The 16,008-nt window shown below is 40.4% G+C and overlaps 1 protein-coding gene across 4 annotated transcripts in view; it reads left to right on the top strand.

The window, feature by feature from the left end:
* The window catches only part of LOC309384129 (cullin-associated NEDD8-dissociated protein 1-like), a 35,036-nt gene that overhangs the window by 3,465 nt on the left and 15,563 nt on the right, over positions 1-16,008 (top strand). For all 4 annotated transcript variants that reach the window (XM_081937324.1, XM_081937322.1, XM_081937323.1 and 1 more), the window contains 3 exons: positions 3,646-3,789; positions 6,514-6,668; positions 13,163-13,286. In XM_081937324.1, the coding sequence (XP_081793450.1) occupies positions 3,646-3,789; positions 6,514-6,668; positions 13,163-13,286 (423 nt within the window). The remainder of the gene's footprint in view (positions 1-3,645; positions 3,790-6,513; positions 6,669-13,162; positions 13,287-16,008) is intronic.

The following is a 16,008-nucleotide window of genomic DNA, read 5'->3' as shown; positions in this document are numbered from 1 at the left end:
ATATAAAACACAAAAGAAAATGAAAATAGTAGGAAAAAGGGAAAGGGGAAAAGTGTAGGGTAAAAGGGGAACAACAAAAGCATTGATTTCCAACTCTTTTTGTGCAATAGAATTGGATAACATTAGAGCCTTAACTTTTTTACTTTTACATGCTAATATATACCAGCCGTTTCTGTAACAACAAACCTCATCTAACTAGCAAAAAACAAAGTCAGTGTTTCCCCATCTCCAGCACAAAATCCAGAAGCAGAAAAACAGTCAAATTTTTATCAGAGAATATAAAGCTCACCGGAGTCAAAAGATTACGAGATCAGGCAGATATTACTGAGGTAGTTAAAATATGTTCCATATTTCTTATGTTTGTTGAGCTTAGAACCTTTTTTGTGTCCCAAACCCGAAATAATTGCTTTGAAAGGCAGCAAATGCAATTGAAGTAAGTTATTATCTATCATGATCTAATATACTGTCTATTGGCTGTGACAAAAGCTCAGAAGCATCTATATTTTTTAAGAATATGCTTCACATTTTAAAAATCATGTTCTTATTTTATAGATCAGTCTTCATAAAATCTTGTCCCTAGTCAGATGCTTAATAACTACTCTATATTTTCTGAATATTGTTTTAATTATATGCTATAACAGAAGGCAAATAGAAAAAATTAAGTTATAAGCTTACATCTAAGAAAGGATTTTAACCATATTTTATTGATGAACCCATAAAGGTAAGATAAAAATATGCTTATATACCACATTAAGCTGAAAGCAAAGAGTTTGGAGTTATATAGGGATCAGCATGAATCATAGTGGCACAAACCAAATATTAGGAATAAACAAGCCAGATATATCTTATGATTACTAGTCTGAGCATGATCTACTTCATTATAAGTCCTCAATTAGTGTCTGTCTTCATAGCTAATGCTATGTTTTTAACCATAGATTACTGAACAAGTCATAGTTAACTCATTCACACATATAATTTGTATTAAGCTATAAATCATGATTTACAAATCATAATGGTTGGTTTCATGTTTCACTGAGTTAAAACGAAGGAAATCACATTATGGCTTATTGATATTTTGAACCAAGAAAATGTAGCAGGCAATGATGCAGTTATAAAAGTTGGGTTTACTTATCCCTGCTGCTATATATCTTAATTCCTTTTTTGCAGTGCAAACTCTTACTGGAATCTGAAGGACTGTTCCCCATTTCATACATGTGGAGAATCTTGTCCCAGTGCTCAAGGCTGATCTTTGACATTTTCATGTTGCCCAAGTATTAATAGCAGTGATGTGCGGTGAGGTTTATGACTGGTGAGGCTGGTGACGTCATCAAACCGTGTGGTTGCTCCGATCGCACGGGCGCAGAAATGTCAGAAAGGGACAGACAGGCTGCCGCAGCTCCACTGAGAAGACATTTCTGAGAAGAGAAACTTCTCCTTTCTCCTCCTTCCCCCCCCCCCTTCTAGCACTGATGATGTTACCTAGGCATTTTTTGCATCGGGCGAGCCCGGGATCCTTGCAAGGGGAATGGGACCATGTGTGCAGGTGGCTCCTCAGCAGCGCACAGCCTCAGATTAGCACAGCCACGATCCCCTTCCCCTGCACACATGGTCCCATTCCCCTCCTTCCTAAGCCAACATGAAGGGGACCGCGGCTGCGCTGATCTGAGGCTGGCATTGAGGAGCCGCCTGCACACGTCCCATTCCCCTTGCAAGGATCCCGGGCTCGCTTGATGCAAAAAATGGCGAGATCGGCACACTTGGGACTGCTGCTGAGATGTCCAGGGAGGCTAAACCAAGCTGCGCGCCTCTCCCAGCCACTTTCATGGCTTCCCGGAGTTATTTTATTTTATTTTCATGATGAGAGCGGTGAGGCTCTGCCTCCCTTGCCTCCCCTGACTGCACGTCACTGATTAATAGGTAGCTTTGCCCCAGCTTCATCCTGTTGGGATCCAAGACAAGATAGAGCTGCATTCAAAATTGCCTTTTATGTGCACAACAGTTATACTAAACATTTTAGGGCAGCAATTGTGGAATGTTGAAATCTGCAGCCTCTGCAGTTTGAAATGTGTTTATAGGAAAATAATATTTAGGATTCAGTAGAGCTAAGTCTTGGGTAGTCATCCCCACCATTCCAGAATTGTTGAACTATAGTTTCTTTTCTGCCCAATTAATATATTTAATAACCAAGCATTCTGGAAACGTTTGGGAGTTTGGATCCAATTTATCTGTAAGGGCAGCAACCTGAAGAAGGATTGTTTAGAAGAATGTCAATTTTAAATTCTGAGAATGTATTTAAGCAAGTTTCTGCTTTGATGTTATGCTCAGAAGATTAGAAGGCCTTAGAAACAGAATAGTAAAAATGTTCTGGGCTTTGATGCCATTACCAGAGCATGTCAGTTGCCTCATTGGTGTTTGCTGTTGTACGTGGTTAAGACAAAAATATGGCATGCCAAAGATGGTTATGGAAATCTAACCATAAAAACAGGTTTGAGGGAATGTGGGACATACCTGCTTAGCATGTGAAAACTTTTCTCATCCCGAATAATAGTAAGATTGTTATTGTTATGTAGTTAATTAAGAAATAAAGAAATTATAATATATTGTTAATTGTAGAAAAAGTGAAAGAAATACTCTCTATGTTTAAATTGAATTAGAAGATATATGTTGTGCATGGTAAAATATATAAATGGAGAAAATAAAAAATGAAAATTTGGTGCAACTTTGAAGGGACAATTCAAGATATTATTTATGTATTAAGAAAAATAAGTTTAAAGATGAAAATAATAGAAGAGAATAATTTGGCTGAAAGTGAAAACAAAACTATGATGTAAAATGGATTTTGTAAATGAGAGGGTGTAAAAGAAAAGACCTGGACAAAGCTTTGTTCCTATAATATGTATAATTTGTAGTAAAAAAAAATAAAAAAAACTTGAAAAAAAACTTTCCTCATCCCCAGCTATATAAGAGAGCCTTCTCTGTGGGAGCGCCTTCTCTGTGGGAGCGCCTTCCCTCTGGAATGAGCTGCTCCCGGAGCTTCGCATAATCCCTGACCTCCGGTCCTTCCGACGCGCCCTAAAAAGTTGGATTTTCCAGCAAGCCGGCCTGGCCTGTTAATTTTTAACTTATTTTAAATGTATTGTCTTTTAAATTCGGTTTGTTTTTTTGGATATGGATTTAATTTTTTTTTTAAACTTTTGGGATGTATGTTTTTTAATATTGTACGCCGCCCTGAGTCCTTTTGGAGAAGGGCGGTATATAAATCCAAACAAACAAACAAACAAACAAACAATAATGCACAAAGCACTTCTTTGGATCAGAGCTATCAATTTTCCTGGCAAAGCATTGCTGGGAGTGCAATTAATATATTCTTCACTTTCAAATCAGATGATTTGCAAGGGCCTTTCAAAAGCAAGGTGTTCCTGGAGCAAGCAAAAATCGAGTGATACTCTTTGGATAGTTCAATATTTCTGTATTATATTACTTTTAATTAAGAGGATTCTTGTTCCACATTTAATAAATTCATGATTACTAGTGAAGAATCCGTTTTACTTACCTTTTTGATCAATAGATGTTGATCTTTCTATCATGGAATATGGATTTATGATTCCCCACTGACCAACCTATCACTGATACGCTTTCTTCCAGATTTATGGCTACCAATGATTTGATGATGGAACTGCAGAAAGATTCCATAAAGCTAGATGAAGACAGTGAGAAAAAGGTTGTGAAAATGCTCCTAAAATTGCTTGAGGATAAAAATGGGGAAGTGCAAAACCTGGCTGTCAAATGGTAAGAGTTTTTTTTTTGCATTACCGTATTTTTCAGAGTGTAAGACGCACCAAGATTGTGAAGAGGTAATTTTTTTTAAAAAAAGGTTTTTGCACTCTGCAGGCCTCCCAAACCCTCTGCATGCCTCATTTTTTGTGAAAAACGGGGCATGCAGAGAATTTGAGAGGCCTGCAACATGCTCCTGGGGGCTGGGGGGGGGACAAAAATGAGCAAAACACAGCCTGTTTTTCGTGAAAACAGGCCCAGTTTTTTGCAAAAAAACAGGGCATGCATAGCCTTTAGGAGGCTTGTAGAGTGCTGCTGGGGGCTGGGGGGGGGCAAAAACGAACAAAAAATGGGTCATTTTTTGCTTGTTTTTGCCCTCCCCAGCCCCCAGGAGCACTTTGCAGGCCTCCCAAATCCTCTGCACGTCCATTTTTGCAAAGGGGGCGGGATTTCCAGAGGCCAAAAATGCTGCATTCAGTGTATAAGACGCACCCAGATTTTCTCCCTCTTTTTTGGGGGAAAAAGGTCTGTCTTATACTCCAAAAAATATGGTAGCTATAAGAAAACACTACATTGCTCTGGTTGGAGTCGGACCCAACTAAAATACTCTTGTCAAGTTCTGGGCGGTTAAAAAAAAGATAGTGATAAATCTCTACCATGGCCCCCTACTTTCTGAAACGATGTTCCCTTTGAGATACAACACCTTTTCTCTGATTTCAGATCAGGCTTTGAGTCCAGGCCTGCAGTGAATGTATTTGTGGGGCCTCTGTTCTAATTTATTATCATTGTAGTTGTTTTAGTCTAAACTCTCTGTGGTGGTTTGTATTTTTAATGTTTTTGTATTTGTAAGCCATCCAGAATTTACTGCAGTGGGGTGGCTGAAATAAAGTTTAAATAATAATTGAATTAAGTAAGTAATAATTGAAGTAAGTCAAGAGGAGGACTACAGAGATGATCAAGGGTTTGGAATCCAAGCTTTGTGAGGAACAATTATGTTGGAAAAAGCAGTGGATCCAACAAACATACTGTATCTTACTGAATCTCTACCAGTGGTGGGATTCATTTTTTTTTTACTACCGGTTCTGTGGGTGTGGCTTGGTGGGTGTTGCATGGCTTGGTGGGTGTGGCTTAGTGGGCGTGGCAGGGGAAGGATACTTTAAAATCTCCATTCCCTCCCCACTCCAGGGGAAGGTTACTACAAAATCCCCATTTCTTCCCGATCAGCTGGGACTCGGGAGGCAGAGAATAGATGGGAGCAGGGCGAGTCAGTGGTGGTATTTACTAGTTCTCCGCACTACTCAAAATTTTTGCTATGGGTTCTCCAGAATTGGTCAGAACCTGCTGTATACCACCTCTGCTCTCTACTAGTTCAGTATTTGCTGGTGATTGCCAGCAGTCCGATTCTAACCAGGCTCAAGGTAGACTCAGCCTTCTATCCTTCTGAGGTGGGTAAAATGAGGATCCAGATTGCTGGGGGCAATATGCTGACTCTGTAAACTGCTTAGAGAGGGCTGTAGAGCAGTGTGAAGCGGTATATAAGTCTAAGTGCTGTTGCTATTTGGGTGGAATTTTGGAATGGTACAAAACCTATAAATGCTTCCCTAGCTTGTTTCAAAACTTGGTACCTCCCTAAGAATAATAGATGGCTGTTCAGCAGATTTGTTGAAATTGTGGAGAAGACTTTGGAAAGGGAAGAAGGCAAAAGCAGTTGACTGATCAGTCACTTTGTATAGCACAACTTGCACATGAAAAATCCAGATGCCCACCATTTAGGAGCAAAGCAAAATTCAGTGCTAGATGCAGAAACATTGACCGGACATTGAACAATGGGTGTTATGCTGCTACAATTTTCTGCTTACTTACAGATGGGTGCTTAACCCTTAAAACTGAACAATGGGGAAAGATCCTTAGTAAAGTGTTGATATAAACTGTTGGATAAAGATTGGGGCCCCAGAATTAGGATTTGAGAAAGGCTAAGATACAAAATTGTTTCGAAAGGACTTCTAAATATGGTGTTTTCTGTCTCCTTCTACAATAACTTCAATTTCATACCATGCAGGCCTGGTTTCTCTTCTGTGACTTTGCTGCTGATTAGCCAACAGACTCATAGCAGGGAAGAAAGCAGCCAGGTTATTGGAGAACTAGGATTCTGCACGATTGGCATGGCAGGGTATCTTTCATCTTGACTCTAAAGGCAGCAGACCAGCTTTAAGTGCCAGGAGAGAAGGATATATTTTCAATATCTTCCATAGACAAGCTTTGATGGTAAAAGCTTTCCAGTGGTGTAGGCTTCCATAGCAAAGGATACCTCCTGAGTGGGTTCCTGCCGGCATTACTGCCGGTTAAGTGTGCAAAATGTTTTGCATACACGCACAACAAACACACCCTTCGCATGTGTGCTCATTTGCACCTAAAAAGGTCTGCGTGTGTGCACGTTAGAAAAGGAAAAAAAATACATTTTTGCAATGAGGATAGTTCTGCGCATGCACAGAACCGAACATCAAGATGGCAGCGCCGACGATAGAACCGGTTTGGAGGCGTGGCAGGCCGAGTTACTACCTACTCAGCCGAACTGGTCCAAACCGGTATTGATCATTACTTGTATTGTGAAAGGTATCGGTTGGCTGAGAGACATCTGTGCAAGACCGGAAGGGGCAGGTTGGATGTATTGCGTTACAACTTCCTATCTTCTCTGAGGAAGGTCTTTTTTTAATATGGGATTTCTTTCTTTCTCCCCAGTTTGGGTCCTTTGGTGAGCAAAGTGAAAGAATATCAGGTGGAAACGATTGTTGATACACTGTGTAAGAACATGCTGTCTGATAAGGAACAGCTTCGGGATATTTCCAGCATTGGGTTGAAGACCGTCATTTCCGAGCTGCCTGCCCCATCTACAGGTAAATGCCTTGACCCTCTCTTTGAACAATGAGGCTGGTTCTCTCTTTGCAGTCAGTCTGTAGTCTATAAGATCGAATGAATCAGCCTGCCGGCCTCCAAATGTGATTGGGAAGCGATGCTGGGTGGAGTTTGTTTTGTGGGATTTATTTTCCAAATGCTGTGATTACTAAAGAGAAAAATGTGCGTATCTGGACTGTATAGGGTGTTTCTTTCTTTCTTTTTTTTAAAAGGAGTTTCATGCTGAGAATGACAGTGAATATCATTAGAAATGTAAGAGAGGAAGTGTAAATGAAATAAGAGTCACAGTTTGCAAATTAATGCTGACCTTGGTCTGAAGAAAATGCCAAGGTGAAATTATTTATAAAAGATGCAAATGATGATCTGGTGATTTATCTGGGCAGATGCAAATGTAGATTTAATGAGATAGTCACTGTCTGGTTGGTTCCTTTCATCAGAACAATGGCCTGTCAATATATACATGCAAGCAGTGGTCTTGACAATACAAATAATCTGTTGTTTGCCATTGTGATTGAAAGAATGCTACATGGGCATTCCTGGCGGAAGGCCTTTTCTTTCTCATCATAGACAAAGAAGTTGTTTTACTACGGTAGTGATGGGAGGATTCTGGAAAACAATCTATTTTCTAAGCAAGCAAGCAAAGATGTTTGTTTCAATGCCCTCTTCCCATAGTCATTTTTAGGTAGTTCTTCCACAAATGGACTTCATGCTGAGTTAGCTTTTCACTTGATGAACATTGGAACCAAATTCTACCAAATTCATCAAATAAGGTCATCACATCAGAATTTTTTCTTTAATTTACTACTACTACTACTACTACTACTACTACTACTACTACTACTACTACTATTATTATTATTATTATTATTATTATTATTATTATTATTTTGAAGGGATTTGTTTCATTTTATTTTTGTTGCTGCTTAAATTTAAATGAGCAATGCTAAGAAAGCAACTAGCTCTGGTAATCATGAGTACGAAATCTGAAATTGCAAATTTACAAAGGTGAATATATTTGTCTGAAGTGGCAAAAAGGTCTGCATAAACAGTCTGACCAACTCTATAGTGGCATAGCGCTAACAGTGTGTGTGATGTACAATAACAACAATTACAGTTTAGAGTAATATGTTAAATATCAACCTCCAATAGAGCATTTCTGCTTATTATCTCATTCGGGCAGTAAATCATGTAAGTAGTTTTTGATGCCTTCTGAAATAACCAGATCTTGACACTATTTTAGAGGATAATGAAGAAAAGGGTCACCTCAAGGAGAAATTGTTCCATAGGAGAGGAGCACCCTATTCTTCTTCTTTCTTCTTCTTCTTGTGCCATATCCGTCATTGGATGTTGACGATCATGTTGGCAATCCTATTTTTGTCAACAGCCTCGTGAAAAAGTGCTGCTGAGTTTTGTCTTTTTCTACTGGTATTCCTTCCAAATTTATCAATGGTAAATTAATGGATGGTTTGCTGACGACCATGATCTTGATTTTTGACGTGTTAAGCTTCAAGCCATATTTTTCAGATATTTCTGAGACTCGGTTGATGAGGAGCTGAAGGTCTTCATGCTTACTGGCAAGCAGAACTGTATCATCAGCATATCTTAAATTGTTGATCTGAACACCGTTTACTTTAGGGCCAGCATCAATGTTTTCCAGTGCTTTGTTGAAAATTGAGAGCGCCCTATAGACAATTCTAATTTTCAGGCATCTCCAGCTTCATTCTCCAGTTGGAGGAAAGTTCATTAGATGCTTTCTGTTCATGCAACGCTCAAGACAGAGCTATAGTAATGGCTCTGATCTGTTATGACAGCTGCAATCTGAACCAGTAGAAGTTTCCAATTAATCTTTAAGGGCAGCCCTCACATAAAGTGAATTATAATAACCTACTTAACAGGTGAAAAAGGGCATGAGAGGCTGTACTATAGAGCCCACTGTAGTCTAGTGTTCCCAGAAAGTTTGCAACTTGTCTACCAGCTACACTAGGGCATGGATCTTCCTGGTCATGACCGTTACCTTTTCTTTGAGCTGGAGTCAAGATTGTGAACTTGCTCTTTCTAGGAAAGAACAGCAGAGTTAAAATTTCTGGATTTAGCTGACTTCTTGGATTAAATCGGAGGCTGTTTTTTTCCCCAAACCATAGCCTGACTATCTCAAAATATTGAGTCAGGATTTTAGCTACATTTCCGACTCAGTTCCATGTAGACATGTAGATATAGCTAAACATCACTTACAGATCGATGCTACCTCAACCTATGGCCAATAGATGATCTCCTCAAGTGATGTTATGTAGATACTAAAGACAACTGGGGAGGGAATTGAATCCTAGACTAGATTGCTTGATGGTTCAGTCTCTTAGACTAATTAGAACAATTAATCAGTGGAACGACTTGCCTCTAGAAGTTGTGGATGCTTCAACAGTGGAGGTTATTAAGAAGAGATTGGACAAGCACTTGTCTGAAATGGTATAGGAGGGTTTCCTGCTTGAGCAGGGGGTTGGACTACAGGATCTCCAAGGTCCCTTTCAACTCTGTCATTCTGTTACTCTGTTATTCTTTTCTGCTATAACCAATAACTGGAACTCCCCAATCAGAAAGCACCACCGTAGCATATTGTTCTCTCAAACCTTGTGAATTGTACAATACAATACAATACAATAGCAGAGTTGGAAGGGACCTTGGAGGTCTTCTAGTCCAACCCCCTGCTTAGGCAGGAAACCCTATACCGTTTCAGACAAATGGCTATCCAACATCTTCTTAAAGACTTCCAGTGTTGGGGCATTCACAACTTCTGGAGGCAAGTTGTTCCACTGATTAATTGTTCTAACTGTCAGGAAATGTCTCCTCAGTTCTAAGTTGCTTCTCTCCTTCATTGGTTTCTACCCATTGCTTCTTGTTCTACCCTCAGGTGCCTTGGAGAATAGTTTGACTCCCTCTTCTTTGTGGCAACCCCTGAGATATTGGAACACTGCTATCATGTCTCCCCTAGTCCTTCTTTTCATTAAACTAGACATACCCAGTTCCTGCAACCGTTCTTCATATGTTTTAGCCTCCAGTCCCTTAATTATCTTTGTTGCTCTTCTCTGCACTCTTTCTAGAGTCTCCACATCTTTTCTACATCGTGGTGACCAAAACTGAATGCAGTATTCCAAGTGACAGTTAGCAAAATTTGCTGGCTGTATTACTTTATTAGGCCAATTAAAATAATGTTTATAATTAATATACAGGTAGTCCTTAACTTACAACAGTTCATTTAGTGACCGTTCAAGAGTTACAACGGCACTGAAAAAAATGGTGACTTATGACTATTTTTCACACTTACAACCTTTCCAGCATCCCCAGAAATCACATAGTTTATATACAAATGCTTGACAACTGGTTCATATTTATGACGGTTGCAATGTCCCGGGGTCATGTGATCACCTTTTGTGATCTCCTGACAAGCAAAGTCAATGGGGGAAGCCAGATTCACCTAACAACCATGTTACTCACTTAACAACTGCAGTGATTCACTTAACAACTGTGCCAAGAAAAGTTGTAAAAAAGGGGGAAAACTCACTTAACAAATTTCTCACTTAGCAACATAAATTCTGGGCTCAATTGTGGTCTTAATCAAGGACTACCTGCAATGTCCCACAGGTAACAGGTCGTAGCTAACCTTGGGTATCTCAAAAAAAAAAAACCCCAAACCCCTAAATATTCTTTATTGTTGCCATGATAGCGAGATGGATGTTTCCTAAAAACACCCATTATCAAGCTAAAGTCTAAGGAACCTTTATTTTATGTACTACATAACTCATAAAAAGGCACAGTGGCAGAAAGTTTAAATAGGGTTATAGTTGCAGAGAGGGATAAGAAGGTGGGTCCCCCAATATGGTACTGTTGTGGCTCGCTGGCGGCCAGCGGAGCTGGTAGCAGAGTTGGACAGTGAGATGGTTGGGGAGGAACATGGGCCAGTCCTGGGGGTTGAGGAAAGCTCAGACGAGGGCTCTGCATCAGAGGCAGAGAAGGAGTTAGACAGCAGTGAGGCAGAAGAACAGCTGGAGTCTGTTCCCAGTGTGCACATGCGCAGAGTTTCCAGAAGACAAGAACAACTAAGAAAGCAAGGTCAACTTAAGAGTAAAGCCACACCTTGAAGGTGATTGGCCCCTCCCAGAGGAAACAAAAGAGGAACAAATGGGGAGTGGGCTTTTGTAGGAAACAATTCGATCATTTCGGTCTGGAAAGTTGTTTGGGATTATAAGAGTCTCTGTGCCAAGTTTTGCTTTGCCCTGTTTTGGAAACTAGTTATCTGGCAGTGCTCTAAACGAGATAAGGTGCATGTGGATAAACATTCCTCTGAAAGACAGTTTGCTAAAGCCTTGCTGACTGTGAATGAAAGGAATTCACAGTCATGTAAATAAAAGACGTTTTGCAGGAACCAAGACTTTGCTTCTTGCTTTCTAAGGAAGCCTGGGTCAGAATAGGTACCCTGACTGCCATGGTGCCTACAGACACCTTCCTTGTTATTGCACCTGACTTTCTCTGTGTTCAGAAAACGGGAAGCTGTGATGCTGCAAAAAAGAAATGCCTTGGCCTCTTACAGCATCATCCTTTCCAATCAATTCCTGTGAGTCATATGGATCTTGTAATTTTTCTCAACAGACCAAAATGATGATTGGCTGCAGTTCAGGGTGGTTTAGAACTGTGCCCACCTCTCCTGAGCATAGATTAGAAAGAAGCTTCCTGGGAGGGAAGTGGAATTGTTTGAAGCACGAAGCAGTAATAGGCAGCATAGGAACATTTGATCCATCCACATTTGGTAACTGATCATGTCCCCGTGGTATCTGTTTTACAAGTAAAAAGTCACGAAGCAGATACCACTGGGATATAAGCAGATCTTTTTTGAGAATACTGGCAGAAGGTATGCCACACTCCAAATATTAGTGGCCCTGGAGTAAAATCTATGCAATATACACTAATAGTAATGTTTAGATCACTGAAATCTTGTGCAAAATGCCTGGCAAATTTTTCTCTGTAATTTTAAAGAATAAAATTGTAATAATTACATGCAATGCTCCCTTCTTCAATTCCTATGTACTTTTAGAATAGAATGGAGGGGATTCTGGAATCCCCTCTATTCCGGAAGGGACCTTGGAGGTCTTCTAGTCCAGCTCTCTGCTCAAGCAGGAGAGCCTATACCAGCAATGGCGAACCTTTTTTGGCTCACGTGCCATAAAGGGGGGGAAGCGCAGGGGGGGTTGTGCGCGGGTGTGCCGCACCCATAATACAACGTGCGACCCCCCCCAGTGCGCATGCGCTCATGAGAGGTGCTCCTCCCCCCCATTTTTCCATGCTTTTTTCGCCCTCCCCAGGCTCCAGAGGCTCATAGGGTGGTTTTTAGTCCTCCGGAGGCTTCAGGGAAGCCTCCTGAAGATCCCTGAAGCCTCCAGAGGGCTTAAATTGACCCTCCGAGCAAACCGGAAGTGACTTCCGGTTTGCTCGTAGGGTCCTTTTTAGTCCTCCGGGGGCTTCAGGGAAGCCGCCTGAAGGTCCCTGAAGCGTCAGGGGGGCCTCCCAGGGGGGAGGCTCTTTTCGCCCTCCCCAGGCTCCTATAAAGCCTCTGGAGCCTGGGGAGGGCAAAAGATGACTTTAAAAAAGGCTGAACTCAGCTGGCCAGCACCGCATGCACGCTGGCCAGCTGACAGGGCAACGCCTCACGTGCCCTGACAAATGGCTCCTGCCACCTGTGGCATGCGTGCCATAGGTTCGTCATCCCGGGCCTATACTATTTCAGATAAGTGAAAGTCTAGTTTCTCCTTAAAAACTTCCAGTGATGGAGCGCCCATGATTTCTGGAGTCAAGCTGTTCCACTGGTTATTTGTCCTCACTGTTAGGAAGTTTCTGCTTAATTCCAGGTTGTTTCTCACTTTGATTAGTTTCCAACCATTGTTTCTTGTCCCGCCCTCTGGTGCTTTGTAGAATAGTTTGGCCCCCTCTTCTTTGCGGCAACCCCTCAAATACTGGAACTGCTATCATGTTGCCCCTAATTCTTCTTTTCTTTAGACTAGCTAGCCAAACCCAAATCTTGCAGCCTTTATTCCTATGTTTTAGTCTCCAGGCCTTTGATCATCTTAGTTGCTCTTCTCTGAACTTTTTCCAAAGTCTCAACATCTTTTTTGAAGTATGGTGACCAAAATTGGCTGCAGTATTCCAGGCTTAGAATACTTTAGGGCTGAACTTCCACAGTTCTTAAATAGCATAGTTCTTGGTTGTATTTGCTGAGGAATTTGGGAATGTAATCCTCGCCCCTCTGGAGGCTGTCATTTTGCAGAAGACTGGTATGATGATCCCCATTGCCTGTGAACAGTTTATGACTTGAAAACTTGTTAATTAAATTTGCTCGATCTGATCTGATCGTTTGATAAAAGCATTGCAAAAAAGGGACAATTGTGTTGAAGCCATCATTCTTTTTCTCTTCAAATCCCCACCTTCGCAGGTTCTACCATGACGGCCAACGTTTGCAAAAATATCACAGCTCAGCTGACTGGAGCTATTGGAAAGCAAGAAGATGTGTCGGTACAACTTGAGGCCCTTGACATTTTGTCAGACATTCTGAGCAGGTACAGTTATTTTTCAACAACGTTGTTTCAAAAAGCTTTAAAATGTTCTTTTTCCTAGTAGCATTTTAGAACCAGAATTCCCCAACCAGCAATTTTGAGAATTGAAGTCCACACAACTTAAAGATGCTAAGGTGGAGAAACAATGCTTTAGATAAAATCAGCTCTAACAGCAAGGCAAACTAACAATTGTCTGAGTTTGTTGCATAAATTCAAATCAAGAAGCACACACAGATAACTGATGCAGCAGGATTCATTAACTTTTTATATACCTAAGAACAGATGAATAAATGCACAATACCAACAGGTAGTTCTTCCAAGTAAACACAAGGCAGGAGAGTTAGGGGCAAACACAAGCAGTTAAATTCATTTCAGCAGTCAAGCCCAAACAGACTGCTTGTTTACTTCTCAGAGCAACAGATTGATCAAGTTTCTTTTTCAATTCTCTGCACAGACTCAGATCTGTTAAGCTCCCATTGGCCGACTTAGTTGCGATGCCTATTCCAGAGATGATATTCAGCAGGTTCTGACCAGTTCTAGAAAACCGGTAGCGGAAATTTTGAGTAGTTCGGAGAACTGGTAAATACCACCTCTGACTGTCCCCACCCCCATCTATTCTCTGTTTCCCGAGTCCTAGCTAATCAGGAGGGAATGGGAATTTTGCAGTATCCTTCCCCTGCCATGCCCACCAAGCCATGCCCACCAAGCTACACCACACCCACCAAGCCACAACCAGAGACCCAGTAGTAAAAATGTTTGAATCCTACCACTGGCTTATTCATTGGCTGACCTTGTTCCCATGTCTCTCCCATTCATGAATATTTTAACAACAATGATCCCTGAACTACTGGAAAGCAGCATACACAAATGACAAATTTATCCCTTTTGCTTCTAAGTCAAAAAGCGCAAGAGAGCCAAGTCTCTAAATCTTTGAGCCAAGATAGCTTTCTCCATCACTGGTCCTTTGAGATTAAATAACCAGGAGTTTGTTAGAGCTTCTGTTCTTAGATTCATCCTGAGAGGGTAGCATCTTAACAGGAAGAGGAGGGAAGGAGAGAATTTGAGCTGCCCTGCCTTATCAAGTGGATCCTTCCAGGATTCAGGAAGTAAAATTTAAGAAACAATAAGTAATCAGAGAAAGTATGTTAGAGATTTTAACTTTATTTTAGATATGCACATAATCTTGCCCCTTTCTTTAAATATTGAGGGTTGGCTCCCATTTTTGATGAGCCTGTCTATCGTGCCTTTACTTGACCTTGGTCTTTAATTGTAATTCCTTTTTCTGTAAGATCTTCCCCCACCCCTCCCCGCTAAGCTAATATCTTCTTTGCTGCTTCATGTCTGTAATAAACTAAATACTCTTCTAAACAAGCATCTCAGTGCCAGCTTATGTTTTGGAAGTCTCTGAACTGGTAACATAAGATTTAGGCCTGTACATATTAATTATCAGAACAGTGAACATATTTTCTTGGAAAAAAGTAAAGGACAAACCTGAAAAAGGAGAAATCTGAAAGTGTTTCACAAAGATTTTTTTTAAATTGTTTATGATTTTGTTTTATAAAGGAGAATTCAGAAGCAAAACCAAGAAAATAAAAAATTAAATCTAAAGGATAGTTTTCTGAAATAAAGAGCTCTCTTTTATAAGAAATGACATGTGGTCACTGCCAGTTAGGGGTCTTAAATGACCCTGGGGCCCATTCAGTGAAGAGGAAAGGGAACATTTTTTTCCTTCTTATAGTCTTGCTTATATCCCTGAATGGAGAGATGAAAGAAAGGAAGAAAAGAAAAGAAATACAGTAAATGCCACTTCTGGCAATAATTGTCAGTAGGCTATTCTGGTTGAATAGAACTGGCCTTGTCCACATGGCCAAAAGCCATAATTGCTAAAGTGAAAGTGCAACACATCTGGAAATCGTTAAATTGGGGAAGATTGTGTTAACGAACTCTCGACAATTCCGGGTTCAGCTTCTAAAAAATGAGTGTCATTCAGTCAGCTTTACTGCTGTCCATATTGAAACACTAGATTATAGCTGAACATGTGGATTGACAGCATAATGCTAAATGTGCAATTCAAAACAAATGCCTTGATATTTAGTGTGCAAATATTCTGAAATTGTTTTCTTTTAAAAAAAATGGTTTAGATCTGCAGGAGAAGATTTGCTTGCACTGAATAGAGAACTGCATATTGAGGGAAAGTCACACTTCAGATTTCTCTTTTTGCATTACAAAATGTACTGAGTTCTCATTGTTGCCTTTTAGTTGGATATATTAGATGGCGGACGTCATATGCATTAAAATAATGTGTTTTTATTACCTTCCTAAGTCCTTAAAGGGACTGTTGGGAAAACAGCATTAGTATAAACTGTTGCTTTTGTTAATTTGGATTACACTTTGCTGTACAAATATATTATTTCTTGCAGCATCCTCTCTCTCATATACACCCCTCATGGTCTGCAAAGGCTTATTCTTGCAAACAACAGAATGTGTTTTCATCATTATTTATTTATAAAAAATATTGGCCACCTATCTTACCATAGGGTAACTCTGGATGGCTTACAGTTACATCTAATCTAGATGTAAAAAGAACAGTTGCAGGAGCTGGGTATGTCTAGTTTAATAGAAAAAAAGGACTAGGGGAGACATGATAGCAGTATTCCAATATCTCAGGGGTTGCCACAAAGAAAAAGGAGTCAAACTATTCTCCAAAGCACCTGAGGGTAGAACA

The sequence above is a fragment of the Natrix helvetica genome (genome assembly GCF_964273705.1).
Source record: "Natrix helvetica genome assembly, chromosome: 1".
Taxonomy (NCBI): Eukaryota; Metazoa; Chordata; class Lepidosauria; order Squamata; family Natricidae; genus Natrix; species Natrix helvetica.
Note: the sequence above shows the minus strand (reverse complement) of the source record. Positions and strands in the feature narration are given on the sequence as shown.